At 35.5% G+C, this 15,215-nt stretch overlaps 2 protein-coding genes across 3 annotated transcripts; both read right to left on the reverse strand.

Annotated features, from left to right (window-relative positions):
* Positions 1-490: 490 nt before the first annotated feature.
* Positions 491-6,376, reverse strand: LOC136817973 (uncharacterized). Of its 2 annotated transcripts, XM_067074327.1 has the most exons (5): positions 5,787-6,376; positions 3,610-3,836; positions 2,229-2,499; positions 1,457-2,065; positions 491-1,171 (listed from the first exon to the last, which is right to left on the reverse strand). In XM_067074327.1, the coding sequence occupies exons 1-3, from the start codon at positions 6,284-6,286 to the stop codon at positions 2,459-2,461; spliced, it is 768 nt and encodes a 255-aa protein (XP_066930428.1). In that variant the 5' UTR covers positions 6,287-6,376; the 3' UTR covers positions 491-1,171; positions 1,457-2,065; positions 2,229-2,458. The 2 variants fall into 2 exon arrangements, with proteins under 2 accessions (XP_066930428.1, XP_066930427.1); XM_067074326.1 differs by lacking the exon at positions 5,787-6,376 and having other exon boundaries at positions 3,610-3,710.
* Positions 6,377-7,990: 1,614 nt separating this feature from the next.
* On the reverse strand, positions 7,991-14,569 carry LOC136817975 (cGMP-dependent protein kinase 1-like). Its single transcript, XM_067074329.1, has 2 exons — positions 13,575-14,569; positions 7,991-9,778 (listed from the first exon to the last, which is right to left on the reverse strand). Exons 1-2 carry the CDS (start codon positions 14,527-14,529, stop codon positions 8,463-8,465), a joined length of 2,271 nt encoding a protein of 756 aa, XP_066930430.1. The 5' UTR covers positions 14,530-14,569; the 3' UTR covers positions 7,991-8,462.
* Positions 14,570-15,215: the final 646 nt, after the last annotated feature.

The raw sequence follows: 15,215 nt of genomic DNA on the forward strand, positions 1-15,215 counted from the left end.
TTGATAATTCTGTTGAGTTCGCTTTGTCTTCATATCGAAAGGTGTGGCTGTGTTGATACCATCGGGTTTTAAAAGAGTTTTCTGTTAGCCCAATGTAGTTATCATTGTAGACTAGAGTCCCGGGGGGGGGGGGGCACTGACAGCCAACGGAGACGTGCCACTGGAGTTTGAAAAGTGGACCCGGTCAGATATGAATTTGGTATATTTGGGACCCTGTCGGAAGGAAAATCGAAAAAAAATTCCCATTTTCACCTGAAAAGTGGCAAAAATAACGAAATGTAGACAAAAGATTGAAAAATTTAAACCCTTAAAATTGTCCAAAATAACCAGAAGATGTTTCAGGTACAAATGTTGAAAATTAGTAAGTTTGGGACTGTCAGATGTCTTCGGAGCCTTAAAATGGAACCCTGATCAGTGGCACGTCCCTTTCCCAATTTCACCAGAGTGCCTCCTCCGGGGCTAGAGTCTACTTCTTATCTTACTTAATTCTGCTTTCTGATCATTTTTGACGTTTCATAAAAATTATATGAAAACACGAAAACAGCAAAATATCAAAACTCCATTAAAAATTATAGAAATATGATAAAAACACAAAAACACTCCTTGGAAAAAGATTATGCTCATTTGTTAAGGGTTAAAGGGGGATTTGTAGAAAAAAACATTGGATTTCTTTAGTTTTCTCATGATTGTATATTCAATAACAATTTCAATGAAGCCTATAAACTTGTTTTTCTCTGAAGCCAGTCTTTTATGATCCGCCCTCCTCTAGAGGGTGGTCGTTTACCTCGTCGACAATCCTCCGTTCTGGTCTCATGAGGGCAAGCGGGCTCTTGTAAAGAATGCCGCCTTTTCGACCCTGCGGATGAGTGCCCTTCTAATGATTCAACTATTTCAGTTGAGGGCAGCGAATGTCTTTTCTGCTGAGATTGACCGATATTGGTCCTTGTAACAAGCGAACAACTACCCAATGGAGGTAGCCCTTTTACCGAACTAGGTTGTAAGTTAGTGGAAGAAGTTTTTGATGGTGGGTTGTTCAAATTTGTTGAAGGAGATTTTATTTTTGCGTGACTTTCACTTTCACCTGATTGGCTGTTGTTGAATGTTTCCATAAGAAAATCAGTACCAATAATCTCGTTCTCAACAAATTCGTGAGTAGAGGCTGTTGCTTGCCCTGAAGTGGAATAATGGAGCAATAATGAAAATATGATAACGTATAAATGCAAAAAATTCTCTTGAATCAAAGACCGTTGAATTGAATTTTGAATTTCAGAAAAATCAAAGCATTAAAACGGTGTAAGGGTTAAGAATAAACAGTTTTGTAAATTCAAAAAAAATATGCGCACAGAGTATTTGAATATGCATCTGTGAAGCAGGAGTGATTTAGGACAAGTATCTACATTATGTTTATCAGTAAATCTACACTACAAAACATTCAAAAAAGCTTTTTTAAAGATACCTTTTTTTTCACTTTCCACACTCGAAAAACTACTATCGCGACGATCTTCGGCCTTCAAATTTTGTAGAACCCGATTCTCGGGGCCTTTTTTGCTGTTAGATGTTTTGCTTGAAACGTTTGGCAAGTGTACATATGCTGCTGGCTCGAAGAATCGGTTTTTGCCGTAAAATTTGCTTTGTTCTGGATGATAAGGGGCGGCGACGAAGCGGTTTTCCGTATGCACCATTCGGTTGTTTTGGTGATGAGAGCCGGAAGAGTTGAACTTCGGAAAGGAGCAATTTGAATTGATACTTGACGTATTACTTGATTTTGGAGTTTGAATTCTACCAGAAGACCCAACGTCCGATGTCTCCTCTAGAAGATTCCGGACAACCATATCAAATTCTGTTTTATCAATATGTTCTCGAGTTTCTAAGAACTCCTCAATCTTATTCATCGTTATGTTTTCACCTTCGAGTAGCGTGCCTTCGCGGTTTCGCGACGTGCACGCGGGCAGTTTGGCGTTATAGTTATGAGAGGATGTAGCTTTAGGTGTGTTTGTGTTTGTTTTACTGTTGCTTGAATTTTTTAATGGAACTAAACGCCATGAAGAAGTTTGACCACAGATGCCTGAAAAACCAAATAGATTTATTTTGATTGATATTTGGTTTCTTTCAAGTTTGATTCCTTGTTATAAAGGATTTGATTTTGAAGACCGAACAAAGGGTCTTTTTCGTATCAATTTCCTGGTCCTTAGTGTATGATATAAAAATTTAAAAGAAGGAAACTTTACCTTGATGGGGTGAATGCATGACGGCTCGTTGTTGCAGATCTTCATTCGTTACCAATGGAGACAAGGAAAACTTCTTGTGCCCAGCCTCCTGTGTTGGACGTCCATAATTCAAACTTAGGCTTCTTATATATTGTGCGGAGCGCGATACAGAATGGTCAGTTTCCGTCTCACGTAATTTGGATACGCCTCTGTGATTGAGTGTTGGTTTGAAATGAGCTGGTAACGAGTGACTACGTTGTTGATTGGTCGGTGATTGAAGCTTTTGAAGTATCTAAAAAATAAAATACTGATTCAGTTTTCTGTTGTAAAGGACAAAAATACTTCGTGGTTTTATTACTCACAGGATTAGGTTTGTGCAGAACAAATCTTGACATATTTTGCCTGCCTGAGTCCCATCCCGAGTAAAATCTCAAAGTATTTTCCAAAATCGAATCACCACAAAAAATCGAAATTTCTAAAAAAAGTTATCACTTATCGACTCGCCTTACCTAAAAAATAGTTTGGAAAAAATATTTTGAGATTTCTCAGGACAATAGAAAAATTCAAATGATGCCAGATATACCTCAGACTATCTGATTCTAATAATATGTTTTCTTAGGAAAACTAAGATTAAATCATCTCGCCTATATTCTTCATTTTCTCTATTTTTATCGAAGAAATACACCCAAAAAATATCAAACATATCGAACATATTCGAAATTCAATTATTCGATACCGTGAAAAGCACAGGTCGAAATCATATATCGACGTTGTGCCGACCAATCCAGACTATATTCAGCGCGCGATCAACGAAGAGACGATGACGACCATCCAAGATCTTGGATGAAGTTCAAAGTTGATATTTCTATTCCCGTCGTTGAAAACACAACTCAAAAATGTCATCAATGCTTTTTAAAAAGAGTCAGTGATAGAGAATCATAACATAAAGTCCGTCGATTCTGTTCGATTTAATTAAAGTGACATTTCCATAAATAAGAGTTTAGTAATTACTGTAATACATTCATGTAAAAGATTTCTTTTGAAAGAAACTCATTTCAATTACACTTGGAGGTTTCTGGGGAATTCATAAATAGTAAACTGCATAATGATACAATCTGCTAGACATTAATATGGTAATATTTGCTCTTCATCTTTGATTTTTTCTACAGTGATTATCAGATTGACACATGCGCGATAAAATTTCTATTATTGGTTGAAATATTCTCAACCTCTGATACTCAGGGTAATTATTCGAATCTTACTATAACTCGAAATTGTTTCCAGTCCCCGTCAAGGAGAAACCCTCTCAAAATAATTTCTATAATTCGAATCTCTCGGTAATTCAAACAAAGAAAATTCCACGTTCGAGTTCTAAATAGAGAGAGTCAACCTCATTATTTACCTAGCTCATCAAGGCTCGATTTCAGACCAAAATCTTTTAGTCGATGAGGAAAATTGGGCGTCGGAGGTGGTTTGGTGGTAGCAAGATAATTCTGCATCTTTGATGTTGAAGAAGAAATTTTTGTTGACTCAGCATTTTGATGAATAAGATGAAGAACACTTTCGGCAAGCTTGATACTGTTATCACCTTTGGAAATATCAGCTCTGGACCCACCGTAAAGCTCACATCTGTAAAGAAACGGATTTTATGGTTAAGGAATTTTAATTCGAATCAGAAACGGAATAGCTTATGATTCTTTACAAAGGATTTTCATTCTAGAAAAAAAATTATTTTTAGTATAGTTTGGATAGGCGGAGATTGTTGCTGGTGAGTAAAAAAATAGTGAGGATATAAGAACTGGTGAAGGCTTATTTTTTGCCTAAAAAAAGGCCATTTCCAGGGGGTTCTTTTGTTTTTGATAGGCTTAAGCGAGTATAAAAAATTTACGAATTCTAGATCCTTAGCCGGCGAATTCTTAGCCATCCTAGTGTATTCGTTGGCTAGTATGTAATTGAGGCAGCGAGCCGAATTTTGATACCGACAAATATTTTTCGTGACTTTCTTCTTATTCTTTATTTACTTTACCTGCTGAATCCGTTGGTAGCATCAAATATTTGATTTTCAAGGACCCTGGATAAATTCTACCGAGTAACTCAAAATCGATTAACTCAAAAACTACAAAAACTAAATTTCTTTATCGATACACCCTATTAGGATCATAATATAAAGATTTTTCCATGTTTAAGGGGTGCTCACTGAAGTGACACAATCCACTACCTTGGTCGTAGGTCTAGTTCATTTATATTTTTATTGGAAGGTATTTTACACTTTTACACTAAATATAAAGAAACTTTGTCATCAAGTTTTGTTCTCATTGTTTGAACAGTACGTGACCTTAAACATTTGTAAGTCCAGGTATTATTTGGCATCTTTTAGAAGACTTAAGTTGATAAGTTACTAAAATAACAATTGCTAGTAGAATTAAAGTTTCAATTCTCTCTGAAAGTTAAAACATAATTTATAGTTCAGAGTTTAATTCACCTAGTCAAAAATCAAAATTTCAAAATTTAAGGGAGAGTTATTTAATAGCTTGGAAAAGGAGGAGTTAGTGGTTTGGGTTATCAAAAAATTTCAAGACTTCCCAAATACTCGTGACCAAAAAGTAGGAAGTCCTTACGGGAGACTTAAGAACGTCTTAACACTTTATTTGTGTCTTAAAAAGGGCTTTACCTATCATATGTCAATTTTTAGACACTTTTTCTTCCTGCCAATCAATGGCCGTGAAATTTAAATCTCGACTTTTACTTAATGATTCCATTGTTTTTTTACCAAGGACGACCAGTTTTCAAATAAGACGCTTATAAAGCTTTAAAACATGTCATTTGTCAAGTTCAGTAAAAGTTCTAACAAACATTGCCAAAAAGTTGTAGGTCAAAAACAAAGACTAACACTCTATATAGACTAGCAAACTAGTCTGTTAATTAATCATGTCAGAGGGCGGGAACATAAAGGCGGCGGGCGTTTGCTAGAATAGGAGCTGCGTAGGAGAACGAGCAAAAGTTTGCGAGAGGCTGCTGATTAACAGATTTCAGCCCTTGCCGCCTACAAAATTTCTTCCTACGCTTACCTAACTCCTACGCTCACTTTTCCCGCGTGATACCGTTCCAGCCCGACTGGCGTGCCAGTCTACACTCTATAATGCTGTCATTTGATTAAAGTTCCCGAACAAGTATTAACACTTAAATCTGAAACATCCATATTTTCAAAATATTTCCACAATATTTACAAATGTACAGTATATGGAAATATCATATTTTCAAGATATTTTCAGGATTGGAATATCTATCACCATTGGGATTTCAATCGAAGTTTTTATCACAACTGAGGGAAAACTTTCTACCGGGACCGCATGACAGGGTGTCAGTAGTCAAAAAAACCTACCTTATTAAAGTTATTCAACTACTCAAGTATTTGATACGGGTAAAAACAGTAAGACAATTTATTAACGCGAAAGGCAGTGTTTTTTGGAAATTACGATGGCGTAAATTTTGTTAAACGGTCATAACTTGGGTTAATTCACAATAATAGCATGACTAATAAATTTTGTGTAATACAAAAAATCATGTTGGCAACTTTACCTTCGTTTCATGCGAGCTGTTTTGGCCCTTTGTTGTTGTTGTTCTCTTTCCAACCTCTCTTGTTCTTCACGGATCAACCTCTCTTGTTCTGTTTCTATTGACCGGTCGGTATTGACTACGTTATCGGCTTGGCCGCTAGAATTGCCAGTACCATGTATTTTTGATATATCAGTCATACTAACCGGCTCACCAGGCTCTAAAAGGTTTTGTTTTTGTTTGTAATGATTTATAATGGAAGTTTCGGATTCGGATGAAATTAACGAAACAATGGATAGATTTTTCCTGACAATTCTTTTGTCGCTACTAGGCCCAGGTACGGCTCCGTCTTGTTGAGTGTCCCCAGACGAGACCGAAGAAAGAGTCGAATTACTTTGAGAACTTAAATCTGGAACCACATTGTCGGCGTCGTTGTGCAGCTCCGTCGAGCCAGATTGAACATCAATGTCTAGCAGGGATGGCTGAATCTTGGAAGACATAAATTTCGCAAGTAGATTACCCATTCCTAATAGTTGAGGAAATAAGGGTTAAGAAAAAGTCCCTATGTATAGAGACTTTTTGCCATTGTCATTTTTGGTTTGAGTGGTAGGAAAAATAATTTTCTTTTCTTCGTGATGAAAAGTTTCTATTTGATAAAAACTGACGTCAAATAAATTTTACATTTTAAATTTCAATGATTAGACAAAAGAAAAAGAAAAACAGAATTAGCATTTTAGAGATCATAAAATTTTTGTTCGAAAAAGATATTCGTGATCAGTAAGCAACTGCCTGTTTGGCTTTGTCGAGGTGTGATCATAGAAATCTGAAGTTCACTTGTGTGCAATGGCAAATTTGATTGTCGTCCTGTTGTCGTCATCTACAATAAGCAGTTATTGGACAAAGCCGAATCCAATATACAAAAATATCTTTTTTTGTTAACATTCAAATGAGTTAGGAAATTCACTTTCATGACTTTGCAAAACTTAACGGGATGTAGAAAAACACCCGGTGGAATTTTTCAACCAGTGGGGATAAAAATAACGGACTAAAACTCGTAAATTTTTTTAAGGCTAGGGATCGATTTCAATTCTTTTGTTTTCAAGTCAAAAAATTCAGTGGGGATGGGAAAAATAGTAGATATTTTGCACTGAGGATTGGTTTATTTGATTATTTTCAATGGGGAATAAATTGGCGGATAATCTTCCACTGGGGACAATATTTTGACCAATTTTTCCAGTGGGAAGGGGTCTGTCCCAGTGGGTCTGTGAGAAAAGAGATGTTCCAATCATAAAATTTTGATTATATGTATTTTTTATAAGAGCAAACTATTAAGCAGTTATTGGACAAAGTCGAATCCAATATGCAAAAATATTAGGCGTGCGAGAAAAGATATTAGACGAGGGTTCGCCGAGTCCAATATCTTTTCTCGTAGCCCAATATTTTTCATATTGGATGAGACTGCGTCCAAATAAATGGTTTATTATCCGTTCATTGCTAAAATATTTCTCGTTTTCAAACATAATTCCAATTTAAATGCTCTTTTTTGTGATTTCTTGTTAGTTTTTTATTCAAAAGTCTTATTTTTATTTTGTGACGTAACGTCAAAAAGAAGATGCTCAATTGTCATTGAACTCGTTGTGTGACGTCAATTTTTGAAATATGTAGCCTCCATGGAAGCTATATATTCGAAAATATTGGACAGCAAAGAAGCCAATCAAATGTCGCTATTTACGCGCGTCGGATAATAATTTAAAACGGCAGAAAAATTGTTTAAATGACTTTTTCCCTTTTTTGAATTTTTTAATAAGTTGAAACCCAGGGCGTTCATCAATTGTAATCATTCCAAATGTGAGCCCTGGGTGTTCTTATATTGAATTTTTACAATATCTTTTTACAAAGCAAGTTCATTATTTACATCAAAAATAGTTTGTAATAAAATATATGTTATCTGTTATGTTAATGTGTATATATGCGTACTGTTCCTCGGTCGCTATTTTACAAAGTTAAATCTTGCAAAATATGAGGATTTTAAACTCTTTTCTGACCGTTCTTGAGAGTTTGAAAGGTGAAATATATATAAAGCTAAAAAGGCTAGAGAGGATTCACTTGCAAATCAAAGACAATCTTTTCTCTTACAGTATCAGGAAAAAAGTTGAATACTTGAACTAGCTTTTCAGTTATTGTGAACATTGTGAATATGTGAAAGAGAAAATATTAGAAAATAAAATCGTTCAAATTTGATTCTAAAAGCACCGAATGATAACAATTATAAATCCTATGAATTTCGTTTAAAAAAAAATTATACAAATAGATTGAAACCCAACAATTGAAAATAAACTTAAAACGCGAATGAATTTACCCGTGTTACTCGGAATGTATATCGAACCTTCCAGAAAACGAAAATTCTATATCACCATTCAAGCCTGATAAAAATTATTCCGATCACATACTCTTTAAATTTTGATAAAAGCAGCTCGCTATGAAAATCTACCATTCGAAATCAAACTAGCAACAGTAAAAAACCGATAAATTAAATTGTTTCTCAGAGTTCATAGAACGGATTAAAGTTAAATTCCTGACTTAAAACCTCTTCTCAGTAAAGTAAACAGGATACGAATTGATACAAAATCGAAAGCAGAAAATTTTACTTTAACACGTTCTTGAACTCAAACTAACTCCGAATTAACCCGAAAAAAGAAACTAAAACTCGGAATCCCAACCCGAATTTTCTTCAGGTGGTATATCTTTATTAGGTGAGAAATAATCAAAATTCGAATGATCAGATGCGTCTTTGATTTTCGGCATAATCGGCGCTTGCAATGTCCTAGCCTGTAATCCACTCCAATGGAAGCCTGTAAACCATTTATGTTTTCGTATATCCATTACACCATCTTTTTGGTTACCAAGGCGCTCCATTGGATTTTCTTTACAAAGTCTTTTAATAAGCAGTTGAGCGTTCCTTGATATAAGCGAAGAGAATTCTAAAGCATCGATACCTCTTAAAATAATGTTATAAGTGTTCATTGGATCTGAGCTTGTGAAGGGTGGATTGCCAGTCATCAATTCGTATATCAGTACACCTAATGACCAATAATCTGCCGAACAATCATGTCCTTTGTTTAAGATAATCTCCGGAGCAACATATTCGGGTGTTCCACAAAATGTCCATGTCTTTGTACCCGACTTGATCTTCTTAGCGAAACCGAAATCAACCAGTTTGACGTAACCTCTATTATCAAGTAATAGATTTTCTGGCTTTAAATCTCTAAATACGATACCACGAGCGTGTAAATATTCGAAAGCTTCAACAACACAGGCTGTATAGAAACGACTGGTAGGTTCGTCGAAATAGTCTTTATCTCGCAAAATGGTCCATAATTCGCCTCCTAGGCATACCTCCATGAGGAAATACACGAAACGTTTATCTTTGAATGTTTTGTAAAGGTTTATAATGAAAGGTGAGTCGAGTGACATTAAGATTTTTTTCTCGTTGAAGACGTGTTCTTGTTGTTTTGTTTCTACCACGTGTTGTTTTATCAAACATTTAAGGGCGTACGTTTTGCTTTTGTTTTCTTTATCCTGGATCAGTTCAACACGCCCGAATCCGCCCATACCGAGGGTGGAGAGTAACTTGAATGCACTAAGGCGTTTAGTTTCGAATTCTGCGCGTATTATTTCTGTTGACGTTCTATGTTTTTCTTTGGGTGGTTGCGATGATGTGCTTTTCTGGCTTACCGTCGACTCAGATGATGTTTTCTTGCTGAGTTGGGCGGCCGCCTTCCGTTCCAAATCACCGTAATCTTTTTCTTTGATGCTATCAAGATCACCGATAAAGCTTAAAAAGTTCTCGCGTTCGATAACTAAACAGTTGACGCCTCCCGCTAGTGCGATGATACTTGCTGTTCTTAGGTCTTCACTCAGTAGAGCCTTTTCACCGAAATAATCACCTTTGTTGAGCGTGCGAATCTCTTGTGGTTCAGTGTGTCCTTCAAGCAACTTCAAAACTTTCACCATGCCTGATCAAAAGGAAAGAATATGAAAAAATCAATTTCAAAATCTTACTTCACTCGTTGAATTAATTATAAGGACTGAACTAAAATATTACAAGACCTCTGGATATAAACTAGCGGAGCGTGCGTCATAAAATCCGATGTAATCTCATGAGTAGTTTTTAAAGGTATTGTCCTTTCTTTAAATTTAGGTCCCGTTATATGGGTGTAATGACAACACGAATATAAGACGTTGCGTCATTGGCTTATATGATTCTCATTACGCAAAAAGACAATAAGGTCATTCTTTATTTGTGACGAAAATGAATAATGTTTTAAGTTTTATACAAGATTATACCTCCTAAGAGGCGTTTAGTCAATGTGTTAAGTCTTTTTGAGTACATAATCATTTTGATTTAGTGTTTCTTTTTCACTGTTCTGATATCTCACGTACTTTTAATGACGTCCACCTCAGGAGGGTAGGAAATAACGGTCCTAAGCTTTCCAAAAACCAAGAAAAACTGTTTGCAAAGCATATACTAGACGTCACGGCTTTTTTCTACGCAGTAATATCTACTTATTCTATTTTGCGACTTTTTTGAATGTTTCAAGTTTAGATTTTCGGGCTCCAAACATTCGAGACGTCACTTTAAACCTTCAAAGCTCCTACAGAAGCATAGGCTGCTGCCTTCCACTAACGGATTCGTGCTTTATACTACCTGCGATTTTGTAGAGGTGTGATTCAGACTAAAGGCCGGTCTCCACTTGCGTGCGCTTCAATCACATATTTTCGAGCAAAGCTTCCACGCTATTGGCCAAAAGAAAAATGAAGCAACTCCATTGGCGCGATCTGACGTAGCGGTTGAAAAAAGTTGAAATGTGTTCAACTTTTTTTCCAGCGCGCTACATTTTTATGACGTAATCTTTTTTTCCAAGAAAAAAGGATTGAAGTCAAAAAGTGCGATCACAGCGCGCGCAAGTGGAAACCGGCCTTAACAGAAGCAATAAAATCGAATTTGCGTCAATACACTTGAAAGGCTTCCATTTCTCGAAAATCATCAAAGTAAAATTCACCAAGATACAAAATGAAAAATCCCGGTTTTTGGTGATGTGCTCGCTACTGTTTGGTTTGGTTGGCTTATTTACAGCATTTGATTGAATCTCTACGTAATCAGTCACAACGTTAAATGAGATTGTTGTTCGTTCTATATTAGCTACACTCTTTCAAGGCCAAAAATTTCTGTACGGTTAAAATCAGTGATTTTCATAATACCAGTTATGCTTTCACGTGTTAGCTTATATAAAGACACACTTTTTAAATTCTTTTTAAATTTGAAAATTTTGTTGCGTAAAACATCGTGTCGTGTTAGCGTGCTTAAAATTCTATTTCTTTACGTTTTTCGTAACCACTAAGACTTCAAAGGTTGTTGTTTCAAAAACTTATGCCGTAATTACGTAAAGAAAAGACACAATCCTCACGCTTTAACGAAAGTTTCGTAATTGAAATGGAGACTTATTGAAAGTTTGAACGAGCTTATTCCATTTTGGTCTTGAAATTTTTAGATTACACTGTGTTTAATGGTCTTAAGGCCATTATGAAATGAAAATTTTGTTAACAAATTTAAAAGTTGTTATAAAAACTTCAAATTTAAAGCCTATGAACCATTTTCTTGTGAGACTTTCAGCTGAAGTATGCTTTTGATTTAACAAAATGAGCGCTTTACTATTTTTAACGAGTTTACAGGAAGCTTTCAACTTCCTTTAACGTCGTTTCCTTCCGCTGTTGAACATAGAACGGAATTTTGAGAGTTCTAGAGATGCGTACAAATCACTATCAAAAAATGTTTACAGATCTTTTAACGCTTTTAGGGATGATCCCTGTACAAAAATCAAAACAAATTAACGCTTTTTTATAATACGTTTCAATTATAATATCAGTATTATGAAATCGACGGACTTTAAACGAACTCAAAATTTATTTTTTCTGCAAAAAGTTGTGACACCTTATCTAACCTTTTAGAAATAACTCTACCAGCTTCTAGTCGCTACTTTTAGAATACTTATAGCGGCACATGTCACAACAACAAACAGCGAAGAGTACTTCTAAGATCTGAATTAAAAGGGGCCGAGAAAAGAGTAGCCAAGCAAGCTCCACTCTACTTGACACGTTATGATTTTGCTTCCTAAGCAACGGCTATTTCAAAGAGTAAAAAGTATTAGCATTGAGCTTGCTCGGCTGAAAAGGGAGACTTCGTAGTTGAAACGTTCAAATTTTTGTCAACAAGGGGATGGAACAGATATTGCACTTCCGAATATCCCAAAATACTATAAACCGAAATCAAAGATAAATAAACGGGACAAGCTTGCGTTGACAATTATTGGGCAACTGAAAGTACTCAATGTTTCATCCCGTTCTCCATAAAAATAACTCACGAATAAGGTTACACTTAAATGAGAAATGTGATAATTCTAATGCAACGATTATAACCAACAAATAAGTTAACTGTGATCTACCTCTGGTAAACCCAAGTGCAGTAATGCGGACTTACAGTGATTGCATAACAGAATGACCATAACCTATGGACGTCAATCGAACGTCAAAACAACATCAAACAAACTAAATGAAAGGATTCCTTACTTTGGATTCTCTCGTAATTGTGATAAATAAACAAAACAACATGTTTCTCAATCACCCAAGAAAAATATTCACTAAAAACAACCATAATCTGTCTGTATCAAGCCTTTCAAATGTTTCAAGGCTCTCTACAGAAGAAAATAGCTAAATTTTTATCAACTCTTCTTGTGAAAAACTTTGAAATTATTTCAAGTTTAAGAAATTTTGTTATCAATCATTTAAACTTCTTTAAAGCGCTATGTCTTTAGGCTGACTTTAATTTTTTAAATAATATTTTAATGCGATTAATTTTTCTCAAAATTTTGTTCTTACGATGCAGCTTTTGGATATTGAAATTCAAGCGACTGAGTATTAAACCAGTTCTACTACACAAGGTGTCGATAACCAGTTCTCTAACAGCACGTCTCTTTGTTCTGGGAACTTTTTATAATTGATTCTAAAATTCACGAAGCAACCTTTGCTTTGTAAAAAAAATTGTTTTGTCCGAAATAAAGTTTCGTTTGGAATCATTCAATCTTTCTCTACAGGAAAACCTTTGAAGACTTTTCAGGTCTTTCTTCAAAAAGAGGTAATGGTGGTTTACTTTAACTTATTGGTATCAACGCATGGATGGGCGGTCTTTAAGGGTAGAATGACCTCTCATTTTTTAATATACAGGAAAAAAGCTTAACCTTTTAACGCGACTTAAAACCCATGTAAAGCCCGGTAAAAATTTTCTATTTGGCCCTTATGTAACTGTGTAAATTTGACATAAAGTGGATTAAAATTTTGCAGGAAACCCTGGCTGAGCTTTCTTTTTGTAAAAAATTTTAATTTGTAAATTTGCGACTACTTTTAACAAAATGTCTTTCTATTTTTAGAACGTGTGAAAGGTTTAAGAGGTTTAAGAGGTTTGACGACTCGCTGTTTCGGACAAATCAGGCCATGTTAACAAGCATTTGTATATGCTAGAACAGCAATCCGTTGAGTCAAATGTAGAATCTAAGTTGATGATTTACGTATATATTACAATATATAAAAATCATCAACTTAAACTTAGACATGTAGAGACACGGTTATGGAAATAAAGGCTACACCACCACGTTTAATGTCAATACATGCAAAAAAACCCCAATAAACAAAATGAAAATCAACATATTAAAATTAGCCCTGAAAACGAAAACAAACGAGAAAGAATATAACGCATACCTTCTTTGAGAATGAAGAAAGAATCACCACGCTCTCCTTCGCGGATGATGTACTCTCCTTCTTGGAAGCTCTCCTCCTCGCATACTTCTGTAATCTTGTACAGTTTCTCCGTATCCAGCCCACTGAATATGGGTGCACTTTTCAAGAATTGATAATGTTCGTCACGCCTCAAGTTGCCAGTTCTCTTCATTACAGACTGGAAGACTTGTCTCTCTATACTCCATACTTCAACATCTTCAAGCGCTTTAACTGAAGCGGTACGCGTGCAATCGTATAAGATAGCTAACTCTCCAAAAAGGATTCCAGGCTGCATTGGGCTGCCAAGGACTTTGTCACCTTGGTGTACTTGTAGTTTTCCTTTATTAATTACAAAAAGGGCGTTGCCAGAATCACCCTCCTTGATAAGATAGTCGCCTTCCTTATAATTGATCAAATGCATATACATCACAATTTCTTTCACTTGGCCATCCTCAAGGTGCTTAAGGAATTGGTTTCCTTGGAAAGCTTTCATGATCAATTTCCTCGCCTCAGCACTTTTTGGTGTTTTAGTCACATTGGCTAAATCCACATCCGTTTTCTTATCACTTGTTTCTGCTGAAATAGCGATCCTTTTATTCCTTACATTATTAACAACATCTAGAAATCGGTTTTTGGATTTCCCCTGATCGGCTGAATCGGATTCTTCCAGGATAGTTTCTTCTTGTATACTTTTTGTTGTAGTGGCTTCGAGAACGCTTTTTAGTTGGTTGATCTCACGTTTTAAGTTCTTTATTTCATCCTCGTATGTTTTGATCTGTTTGTTTTGTTTTTGAACCAATTCATCTTTTTGTTTCAGTTCCGCACGGATTTCTGGGTATAACAATTTCAAACGAGCTGTTTCGATTTTTTCACCACCGTCAAGAGATATGGTTGTTTGTGAGGACTCCACCCCAGAAGCACTTGCGCCATTACCCATAGTGCAGTGCTCTGACAAGGTGATTTGGTTTTCTATTCCCTAAAACAAAAGGATCTCGAGATATCAAAGGATAAACGTCAAAATTGACCAATGTGATACAGGGGTGTATTATCTAGTTTGAATCTTTCAGTCAAGCAGATAATGACAGATACATAATATTTTGATATGGAGTATTTGTGTGACAATAACACATGTATTCACGAGCTTAATGTTCTTAAGTTTTAACATGGAGGTATAAAGAAACAGGAGAAGTATGCTATTGTAACCAAGCTCGCCCTACGATTAAAAAAATTACGGTGTATGCATGCTCATAATCTCATATATCGTGCATTCTTAATGAGCTCTTTTATCCATATAGGTGAAATCCTATTGGCTCATTTAAGCTTTAGAAATTAGATGAGACGAGATTCATTGTTTCTGACATCAGTGTAAGAAAATATTTGGACTAAAAAAGGCCTGTAAACTTGGCAATCCTTCATCAAATGATAAGGTTTTTCGATCAATGTTTTCCTTAAGGTGAACTCTATTGCTTGATACTTTCCTCCAAAATCCTCCATCGATTTTATGTCTACACATTGAGTCTGAAATCGTGTGTGCTTATAAAGAACTTTTCATTTTCTGACTTGAGAAAATATATTTTTGAAACAAAATTGAACGGATAGCGAAATGGAACATAAACTTGCTTC

This window comes from Clytia hemisphaerica, unplaced genomic scaffold (assembly GCF_902728285.1).
Source record: "Clytia hemisphaerica strain Z4C2 unplaced genomic scaffold, Clytia hemisphaerica genome assembly, whole genome shotgun sequence".
Lineage (NCBI taxonomy): Eukaryota > Metazoa > Cnidaria > Hydrozoa > Leptothecata > Clytiidae > Clytia > Clytia hemisphaerica.

What these genes read in the sequence shown, in the direction of transcription:
- LOC136817973 (XM_067074326.1), bottom strand. An exon ending in TGTGGAAAGTGAAAAAAAAG is followed by an intron (nt 1,172 to 1,456) that starts GTATCTTTAAAA and finishes ATTCCACTTCAG; the next exon opens with GGCAAGCAACAGCCTCTACT.
- LOC136817975 (XM_067074329.1), bottom strand. Translation starts at nt 14,529, where the DNA reads ATGGGTAATGGCGCAAGTGCTTCTGGGGTGGAGTCCTCACAAACAACC. An exon ending in TTTCTTCATTCTCAAAGAAG is followed by an intron (nt 9,779 to 13,574) that starts GTATGCGTTATA and finishes CCTTTTGATCAG; the next exon opens with GCATGGTGAAAGTTTTGAAG.